At 36.3% G+C, this 10,293-nt stretch overlaps 2 protein-coding genes across 2 annotated transcripts; one reads left to right on the plus strand and one right to left on the minus strand.

The window, feature by feature from the left end:
* Positions 1 to 494: 494 nt before the first annotated feature.
* Positions 495 to 2,584, plus strand: LOC115956722 (B3 domain-containing protein At4g01580-like). The gene is made up of 4 exons (XM_031075025.1): positions 495 to 596; positions 1,491 to 1,842; positions 1,940 to 2,067; positions 2,303 to 2,584. The coding sequence occupies exons 1-4, from the start codon at positions 495 to 497 to the stop codon at positions 2,582 to 2,584; spliced, it is 864 nt and encodes a 287-aa protein (XP_030930885.1).
* A 5,519-nt stretch (positions 2,585 to 8,103) lies between these two features.
* LOC115958583 lies at positions 8,104 to 9,289 on the minus strand. The gene is made up of 2 exons (XM_031077014.1): positions 9,103 to 9,289; positions 8,104 to 8,672 (listed from the first exon to the last, which is right to left on the minus strand). Exon 2 carries the CDS (start codon positions 8,665 to 8,667, stop codon positions 8,218 to 8,220), a length of 450 nt encoding a protein of 149 aa, XP_030932874.1. The 5' UTR covers positions 8,668 to 8,672; positions 9,103 to 9,289; the 3' UTR covers positions 8,104 to 8,217.
* Between the last annotated feature and the right edge of the window lie 1,004 nt (positions 9,290 to 10,293).

Consider the following 10,293-nt stretch of genomic DNA (forward strand, 5'->3'; position numbering starts at 1 on the left):
AGTTAGATTCCTCTTGGACTACCTCTGGACCAGTCCAATTATCTGGGCTGGGTCAGGAAGCCCAGTCAACGTAACTCGATTTACATATTACCGAGTTACGTTCAGAAGAACTCGATTTCTGTAGCTTCGAGATACGTTGAAGACGTGTCTACAGTTAAATTCCTCTTGGACTGCCTCGAGACCAGTCCAATTATCTTAACTCGATTTCTGTATAAGCGAGTTATTCGCATGTAACTCGATTTCTGTAGTATCGAGTAATTCTACTTTAACCTGATGTTCAGGATATCGAGTTACTTCCAATCGAGTTACCACACACAACATGGATTCCTCTGAGATACACTGCGTACAGCATGGACTCCTTTTAGTCCCAGTACACATAACTCGATTTCTTAATAATCGGGTTATGTGTATGACCAACCCACTATTTAGTGCTCAAACGTACGAAGCAGCAACTGTTCAACTTCTTCTCAGCGAAAGTTTGGAGAACCAGAACAATGGCTTCTCAATGGCGGAGAGACAACGACGATGGTCCTGCTGATCGGTCCCCACACTTTTTCAAGATTATTCTGTCGAATGCTGTTCAGGAAGGAAAGCTTGTAAGTATGCTCAAATTTATAAACTAGATTCCTCTGAAAATCATATGCTAATATACACTTCGTACACTTCATCTTCTTTATTTGTGATTCTTGAAAAAATGTACATTTGTTACATGTAGTCAGAAAAACTTTCATTTTGTAATACATAGGTTACACTTTAAGAAGAACACAGTCACATAACAGAGTACTTTTGCATCGAACACTTTTATATGAACAAAAAATGAAACAGGGATAGGCGCAAGGTAGAGATAGAGGAAAAATAAATACAGAGCAAGAGCAGATGGCATTTTTTTGAAAATGTGATAGGGCTTATAGGGTCACCACAGATGTATAACTCAATTTAAACTGTGAAACTGTGTCCTGGGATCAAACTAGGATACGGAAATCGTTCACTCTTTTTATCATTTGTTTTTTAGAGTTCATAAACTTATGAAGTGGCTAAGTGGCAAAAATTACTACGTCTAAATCCAAATCTTGCCCATAAACAAAAGTGGGTCATCTTCAATGTTTCCCTAACACCCCAAAACCAAATCACAGACACATTATCAAAATACAACATTTCCCCAAAATTTTTTACATTTCAACAACAACAGAGAAATGTAAAATGTTGACAGCTGTTGATGGTTATTTTGGTTATAAGATTAGGTTGTATAATTTGGTTTCAAAATTCATAAGATTTGTTACTGTTATAGCTATTAAATATAACGTCAATGTTGTAGGATTACATTTTATTTTGTTTGATTTTCTTTTCTTTTTTGTGTGGGGGTGGGGGGCTGTAACTAAGAAGTATTCTACCATCATTCAAACTTTTATTTTTTAGCATTGTGTATAAGGATTGATTGCATGTGTTTATTTCCCTAGCCTGCATTTATGTTATGGAGATTCTTTTTACAGCGGATTCCAGATAAGTTCGTGCAGAAATTTGGAGTGGACTTGTCAGATATGGCCTTTCTCACTATTCCAAATGGTAGAAAATGGAAAGTCAAGTTGACACAACATGCTGGGGGGGTTTGGTTTCAAAATGGTTGGTCCGAATTTGCAAGCTCTCATGGTGTAGCCGTGGGGCACTTGCTAGTTTTCAAATATGAAGGAAATTCACAGTTTGATGTACTCATATTTGATGCCACTGCAACAGAAATAGACTCTACTTTAGACGACGAACTCCAAGTTCATAGGATCGAAGATGATGAGAGTGATGACAGCTCTGTTGAAATCATCAAACACTTTTATAGGGGAGAGGGTTTAGGTTTGAATGTTACATTTTTGTAAGCAACTGGTTGATTTGTTTAGCTTCTGCTCTATTAATTTTATGTGCATGACTTCGTATTTTCAACTTCTTTCAGGATCAGCCCATCCTAAGGAAGACGGTGGTGTAGCTAAAAATCTTGTTATAGCCAATGCTTTTAAATCAGAAAATTCCCTTTTCACTGTTATCATGCGTCCATCCTACGTTAATGGCAAGGATCGTGCGGTAAGCTTTTAGCTTCACTAAAATGTAATATTTTTGTAATTTAGAAATGCAACTTCCATTAACTATCATTTTTCATAGATCAATTAGAAAGATTGTCACACTAGATACTTGTGGCTGGACATTTTGTTGGTAATGATTTTTTCTTATTTGTGTTTTTAGGTGAAAAGATGTAGATCAATTAGATACTTGTTGTTGGAATATATTTGTTAAATATCTATTATTGTTCCTTGTACAGAGTTTACCCCAAGACATTATCAACTACTTACCAAGAGACGGGTTTACCAAGGACTACACCAAAGCAAGTATACTCCCCGTTAAGCTCCAGATTGTGGACCGATTATGGCCTGTGAAGCTATACATTTATGAACGAAGTGGGGGTTCATCATGTGTCGTATCAGCTGGTTGGTCTGCATTTGTGAGGGAAAATAGTTTGCAAGTAGGAGATGTTTGCGTATTTGAGCTGATTATGAGGGACGGTGTTGTGTTAAACGTCCACATTTTCAAGTTAGAAGACTAAGTGGTTAGGGTGGATGCAAAGTGATAATAATATTATGTGATGTTTAGAGTGTGTTTACTTTGCAACTTTACTATTCATCCCTATTTTGTTCATCCCAGTTTGCAACTTTATTGATTGGGTACTTTTGTGATGTTTAGAGTTTCACTCTTGGAAAATTTTTAATTACTATGATGAACTTTCATATGTATTTTAAAATGAATGTGATGCTGTATTTTTTTCTGCGCTTTTGTTTGGATTTTGGCCTTTTTGCATGTCCTTCAATTATATTACATTGAATGGCGACTCTTGGATTTTATTTTAGGGGGGTCAACATTGTTATTGCTATAGGATTTTGTTCTTTTCAGATGACATTGTTGTATGTTTTGTATATATTGTAACACTTTAATACAATAACACCATGTGCAATAATTTTTAGTCATTATTTTTGATGTTTGCAAATTTAGATGTTTAAAAAATAAGTGAGAAGTTAATCCATCAATTGTGTCAATCAATATAATGTGGCAAATTGAAAAGCTTGATAGCTAAATTTTCAAAATTTCACTTGGTAGCAAGTTTTCAAATGTTATAGATGAAGTTGGAACTTCTTGTAAACTGCAAGGACTAAAATAGGTACCGTTTTATTCAATGAACTTGATGAATCGTTGCTCAAAGAAAAATATCATTGTTTCCTGAAAAATCTTTGTATCTTACAAATGAATAACACAAAATACTGGTGAAATATGTACCAATACGCTATTTGCAGCCAAATTTTCCACGGCTCCTTTGCCAGCTATAAAACCACGACCAAGAGGACTGTATGGAACTATTCCAATGCCAAGTTCCCTGCATGTACAAAAACATTAAAATTCGAGAGAGCATACTCATGCTTCTGGATACGATAATTAAATTATATTGAAATCAAATCTACACAAAATGGATGATATTTTTTTTGTTGTTGCAGTAGTCCTTCAAAAGAACAGTAGTGTTGCAAACGCAAGGATGAATATAAGGGGAAAATAAAAAAGGAGAGAGATTTAGGATACACGGAAACATTGAAGACACCAAGATATCCCTTATAGAAAAACATCATCTTTGAACTAAACAAACCTGCAAACAACATCTGTCAGACTCCTATCATAACTGCTGCCATTAACTGCTTATGAAAGTGGGTCATCCACACGGCAGAAATGCAAGTAATTCTATCATTGTCATAAGGAATCATGAGTCTGGATTATTTCTAAATCCATTTTCTCAAGAAATTTTCATGAAAACTGTGAAACTTACATTTTATTGAAAATCATATCACTAAAAAAGAAGTAAATAAAAAATATTAAATAAAAAGGCTCCGCATGATTTTTGGAACAACTTAGAAGACTACTTGTAGCAGTCCCAAAATGGCAGAATGATGACACTAGAATTTAGGGCAGCCCTACAAATTTCTTATTGAAGGCAGGTAATGCTTACATCACATCACAAAAATAATCATGAACGGCAATTCTTTATGTTAGCTTCAGCCCCATAACATTACATTATATTGTACAAGGAAATTGAGGATCAGACACATGAATTGAGGTATCATAATTAACAAGCCCAGTCAACTTGTTATTGTCAATACCACACTAAATTAATGTTGAGAAATGATTACACCTAACAGGAAGATTAAGGGAGAAGAGGTCTATGGGTGAGACCAGTGAAAATAACTCAAGTACTACAAAATTGAGTAACTCTGCAAATAACTCGCTTTATGATGTATCCATTTATATGCAAGCCATTACACACAGAAATTGCATTCTTGAGATATTCTACTGCAAATAACTAGATTTTACCGGAGTTCGGTTTTGTGCGAGGTAGCCATATACAGTTGGATTCGTCTTGGACTGCATCTGGACCAGTCCAAATATATGGGCTGGGTGGGTGCATGTGTACAACGTAACTCGATTTTCCAAATCTCGAGGAATTTGAATTCTTGTGATTGTCCACTGCACAGAACTCGATTCAAGTAGAATCGAGTATTGTGGCAGGCCTACCTTTGAACTTCGATTCGTCTTGGACTGCATCTGGACCAATCCAAATAACTAGGGGCCCAGAAAAATAACTCGAGTTATATATAATCGAGTTATTTGAAATTAACTCGTTGTCTGCAACATCGAGTTATGAGAAAGCCGTTCCACCATTAACTGGATTCTTGTTATTTGTGCTACACATAACTCAATTTACGAACAGTCGGTTTATGTGCAAGCCCTTGTGCTGAAAATTTGATTGCATGTAACTCGATTTCCCGAAAATCGAGTTATATGGACATTACAATCTATTACCCATTTTTATTAACTCTTCCCCAGTTCTGCAGAACATGCAGCTGTCCGAAATTACATCTTCGATTGCTCTCGCTTCATCCGGCTAGAACCCACAATTTCCCGCGCAAATTCGTCGAGGATTTTACATAGTAAGACTCTTTTAACGGTTGCTGTCTTTGAAATTACACATTGTTGGTGCATTATTCTCGATGGTTCACACTTCTATGTCTATGTCTATGAAGATTGTGATGAAATTGGGTGTTTGGCTAGTGAAATGCATTGTTGTTAGTAAGGTTGCCTATGTCATAGGTTGTCTTCCTTCCACAAAATGAACTTGCCAGTGGCTCCATATGTGTGTGGTATAGATATATGCTGGTTGTATGTCTGAACTGTACATTGTGCAATTTATTTTCTGTTTTTTGTAGAAGCTGGTGAAACTTACTACATGTAGCTACGATGGTATGATATATGTCAGTTCCTAAATCCACTTGTATGTTTCCTATATAATAAGACTTATGTTATATACTCTATGTCTCTAACTTCAAATTATTGACTCGGACCAAAATGCATTACAATTATTGCACCAACTAAACAACCCGTGAATAAGAATATTGTTTTTTCATTGTGTTGTTGTAAACTGCTCTAGACAGTATATTGTGTGCATGATTTTCTACACATGGTATCTGGTTACTCTTCAATTTTTGTTCTCTGCTTCAAACTTCATTTTGGTTCTGTTTTTGTGTGAGCTGATCGTGTTTGCACTACTGACCATCGATTAGTTATGGGTCCGAAGAGGACTAAGAGGGGAAAATGCAAAGCTGCATCCGAACCTGAAGTGGTGTTTGATCAATTAAGGTTCCTCACGCCAGAAAATGAACAAACCTTTGAAACCTTGATTAAGCGTAGGCGTATTTGGGGAGAAAGGCAAATCAATTTACAGGAACTGCATCCTTTTGTTCGTGAGAATCTACAGTCTAGGCATTGGCTGTCCCTATGTACAAACATACAACCCCCTCCAGCTGACTTGATTAGAGAATTCTATTCGAATCTATCGGTGCATGAGGATCTTGGTGGTCACAAGGTGACATCGTCCATACGTGGTGTACCGTTTACAATAACTAGGGAGCACGTATCTAAAGCCCTTGATGTACCTATAATTTGTACACCTACTTATCCAAACTCTATGTCTCCTCGTATTGATGATGTTATGGATGTTCTTTGTGGACGATCAAACAATCGGGATTCTGGCCGAAGTATTAGCTCAAGTGAGTTGACTGAGCTTAATTATATCTTCTTTAGGATAGCTTGTCACAACATTTTCCCTATCTCTCATATCCATACAATCCCTGTAGACAGGTGTATCTTGCTTTACGCCCTTGTCACCAATAGTTCCATTTGTTTTCCTTCCCTTTTCATCGAAACCATTGTCAAGGTGCGTAGGAGCAAGTATAAGAGGCATGCTTTGTTTTTCCCAGTTCTCATCCATAGGGTCCTCAAATATTTAGGATTAAAGAACTTTCCTTCCCACGAGTTGGTTCACATCCAAGCCCCTATAGGAGCCAAATTTCTGAAACAGCGAACTGCCCAAAAGAAGGTTGTCGACCTCAGTGTTGGTCCATCCAACAGACCACGAGTACGGTCTACTACTGGAGATGTTCAAGATGAGGACATGCATGGGGATCCCACATCTGTTGTTGCCGAGGATGGTGATGATGAGATAGATGTTGACACTGTTGATGCAGCGCATACATGCCCTCTTCCTCCCTCTCTTCATGCTATGATGGAGACCATTATGACGACTCAGGCAGCCCATGGTCAGCTTCTACATGGTCTTCTTGCCGAGGTTGGAGCTATGTGAGCGGACTTAGCTCACTATAGACGTCCTGTTCCACCTTCTACACCATCTAAGTCTTGATGATTCCCATTGGGTATTGTACCCAAGGGGGGGACGATTTTCAGTTCGTGGTTGCTATAACATATTTGGAGAATTGTATGACAGTTCTATATTTTTTTATTTTAGTGGCAATTTGAAGAGCATGGTATCCGTTGAAAGTAATTTGATATATTAATATGATGGTTAGTTTCATGCCCATCGTTACTATCATTAGTATTATTGAAATGGATGTAATGGTCTAAGAATTTTTTATGTTATTATGTGATTCTATATAATATCAAGTAGATCCAAGTCTGTGTGTAAATAACATTTATTTCATAATTCTGTACGACGCTCACGTGTTTTTAGATTATAGTAATTATTAATACAAATGGAAGGTTTTGTGAAAGCACAATTCGTTTACAGGTTTTGATATTAACGATGAACCACCCAGGAGATTTTCCTTGGAACAATGGCTGAAGCTATATCTTGACTTCAGGCAACTATTTTTATTGGAGGTTTTGCTGAGCTTACATGTATTTTCCACTAATTGGATATTTTTGTCGATCTTAAATCAGCAATTATATTCTTTTGAATTTGATCCTCGCCTGGACTATTCCTCATGCATCATATTTTCATTACAAAATTTATTGATGAAACCTTGCAGTGCAGACTCGTCGAAAAAGATAAAAACGTCACTTGGCATGACCTCATTCACTCTAGCATTAGGTCTAACGGATTTTTTTTAATCAAATATGAGGAATCCAAACAGGGGAAGCCCCTTACATAATATATTAGATAACAGTGAGCTGAAGATAATAAACATCGTAGTTTAAGTATGTTGTGAAGGACCAAACACGATTAAACAGATATAACAGTGAGCTCGAACATCAAAGTTCTGAGAGTAAAGTGGTGCTTTCAACTTGTAAATGTGTATGGGACGTGATTGTTTGAGAGCTCAATTTCAGTGTTCAAGATGGTTTTACCATGTGCAATCTCTTCTAACCAACAGTCACGGATTATGAGAAGAGTGTTTTGACTACCATCCTTGAAAATGACCAACGATAATGAACACCCTGATGTTTAATGTTTTTACGAATGACCAAACACAATTAAACAGATATAACAGTGACCTCAAGCCACTAACATCAAAGTTCTAAGAGCAAAGTGGTGCTTTCAACCTGTAAATTATTATGGCACGCGTTTGTTTGAGAGCTTAGTTTCAGGGTTGAACATGGTTTTACCTATGTGTAATCTCTTCTAACCAACAATCACGAATTATGTCGTACGTGCTTATTGAAAAACATCATGTGTGAGAATATTTGACTTTTATGACTTATGTGAGAATAATCTACATTACGAATAATGTGCATGCTTCTCATAATCAATAATAAGGTTTACATAGTACAAATGCAACCATACATATAACACATAGTTAAGCAAAATAGTTCTCCAACAAAATCTAATTACACCACGACACGACACGATTACTCTTCATCTGACGTCTCCACGTCTGACTGATAAATGGGATCAGCAAGAAGTGATTGCATGAACTGTGCATGCTCGTACCACCCTTCCTGCACTAACTCTCGAATCTCGACTTGGGTCCGATATCGATTAAGACGTATCTTCATTCGATTATTTTCTTCTCTTTTGCGGTTCAATGCTTTACGAAGTTCGTCGATGCTGTCTCTGGGCATTTGTGATGCGAGTCGCCGAGGCACTGGCAACTTAAAACCAACCAACTCATCATAAAACATTTGTTGTTCACAAAATAACCAAGCCCACTCCTGTCTCATGGTATTGTGAACGTAAGCACTATTTCGCAAATTCGGATTGATTGGATAGCTGAACTCATCTTCCAATACCCAACAACGACCCATAGCAGTGAACACATCATGAGGCCTATAGAGTTGTGGGTTGCCAGAACTAGACATTGACACTGAATACAATAACACCAAATGATCAAGTTAACAGTGTGTATCAACTGTTGCTAAATAATGTAATCCTGCATAGAATGGTACACAGCAAAGACATTCATAAAATTGTGTACTATTGCATGCTAAAAATGAAATACTAACACTAACACCAACATTTGACCATAAACAATAGACATTGTTGGTAATGTCTACACATTGTCTTCAACACTAAATGTTGTTGTAAATGTCTAACCAATGATGATTATGTGCAATACAAAATGTTGCTATAGTAAAGAAATTATTTCATTCTCTTCTCACCAACGTTTACTACAACAAATAACCAAAATCACACCAATGTACTTTCTTCACATTCATTCAACCCAAAAAATCAAAATTTAATACAATATCAAATGAAAATAACATTGCCCTAAAATTGTGATGTGAATTTTTTACCTGAGGTGATACAAATTTCAATTGAGTTTGAAGAAAGCCGCTGTTGATCCGTGGAGGAGTTCCAACTCAGTTCAGCAGAAAGCGTCCTCAGTTGAGCAGAGAGCAAGGCACACTGAGTGGGAGGAGAAGGTGTGCAGAAATTATAAGAGAATAACTCGACTCTACGGATATCAAGTATACTTTATAACTCGATATTATATGAATCGAGTTACATTGAAACACTCCACCTGACACAAAGACAGTACGAAATCAGGATTTATAACAGTATAAATAACTCGATTATTTAAAAATCGAGTTACGTAGAGATTCAAAAAAAAAGAAATGGCAGCAGTGCGGGAAAAACCTGTACATAACTCGATTATAGGAGTATCGAGTATTTCATATAACTCGATTTTAGGATTATCGAGTTACAAAAAAGGGGCATTTCCCTATTTAGTTTCAGAATGAGGGCACAAAGATGTTTAATTTCCGAAAAAAGGGCATTTGCCCATTTTGGCCAAGGTTAGATGTCTTTTCCCTCCCAAAAAAAAAAAATTGTATGAGAATCGAAGCCCTAACTTCTATGGCAATGGATTATTAGACTAACTAGCATTCCACTTTTACTAACGGTGAGATCACGTGTTTGATCTTTTTATTTATTTCTGTGTATGAATTCCAATTACTTTCTTAGTGGGGGAAATGAAAAGATAATTATAATTTTATCCCTTAAACTTTGAGATGTTTTACATTTTAGTCTCTTAAATTTAAGATTTTTCATTTTGGTCCATGAAATTTTATTTTGTCAATGTTGAAGACTAATTAGGTCGTTGAGAGAGAGAGAGAGAGACATTATTTTGTTGATACTTAATTAAAAAAATAGATTAGTCACAAGATTAAAAGATTTTGAAAATGAAATCAAAATTGGTGGATCAAAATGAAAAATCTCAAAATTAAGGTATCAATATGAAAATGATCTCAAATTTTAATGGTTAAAAGAAAATTTAACAAAAACATCTCATGGCATATTAATATCATCCACATGACATATTAGTATATAATTGAAGTAACTTTTCATATATTTGGTCACCTAATTTTTAAAATCTCAAACTTAACAATATGTTTGGAAGTTGGAGAGAGAGAGAGTAGGGGAGAGTATATTGGGGGGGGGGGAGGATAGAGTGGCAAAGAGGGGAGAGGAATGGTTATCCCTTT

This window comes from Quercus lobata, chromosome 8, assembly GCF_001633185.2.
Source record: "Quercus lobata isolate SW786 chromosome 8, ValleyOak3.0 Primary Assembly, whole genome shotgun sequence".
NCBI lineage: Eukaryota > Viridiplantae > Streptophyta > Magnoliopsida > Fagales > Fagaceae > Quercus > Quercus lobata.

Excerpts from the sequence above, each read along its gene's own strand:
- LOC115956722 (XM_031075025.1), top strand. The coding sequence starts at position 495 with ATGGCTTCTCAATGGCGGAGAGACAACGACGATGGTCCTGCTGATCGG. Across the intron at positions 597-1,490 it reads CTGTTCAGGAAGGAAAGCTT|CGGATTCCAGATAAGTTCGT; the intron begins GTAAGTATGCTC and ends TTCTTTTTACAG. Across the intron at positions 2,068-2,302 it reads TTAATGGCAAGGATCGTGCG|AGTTTACCCCAAGACATTAT; the intron begins GTAAGCTTTTAG and ends TTCCTTGTACAG.
- LOC115958583 (XM_031077014.1), bottom strand. The coding sequence starts at position 8,667 with ATGTCTAGTTCTGGCAACCCACAACTCTATAGGCCTCATGATGTGTTC.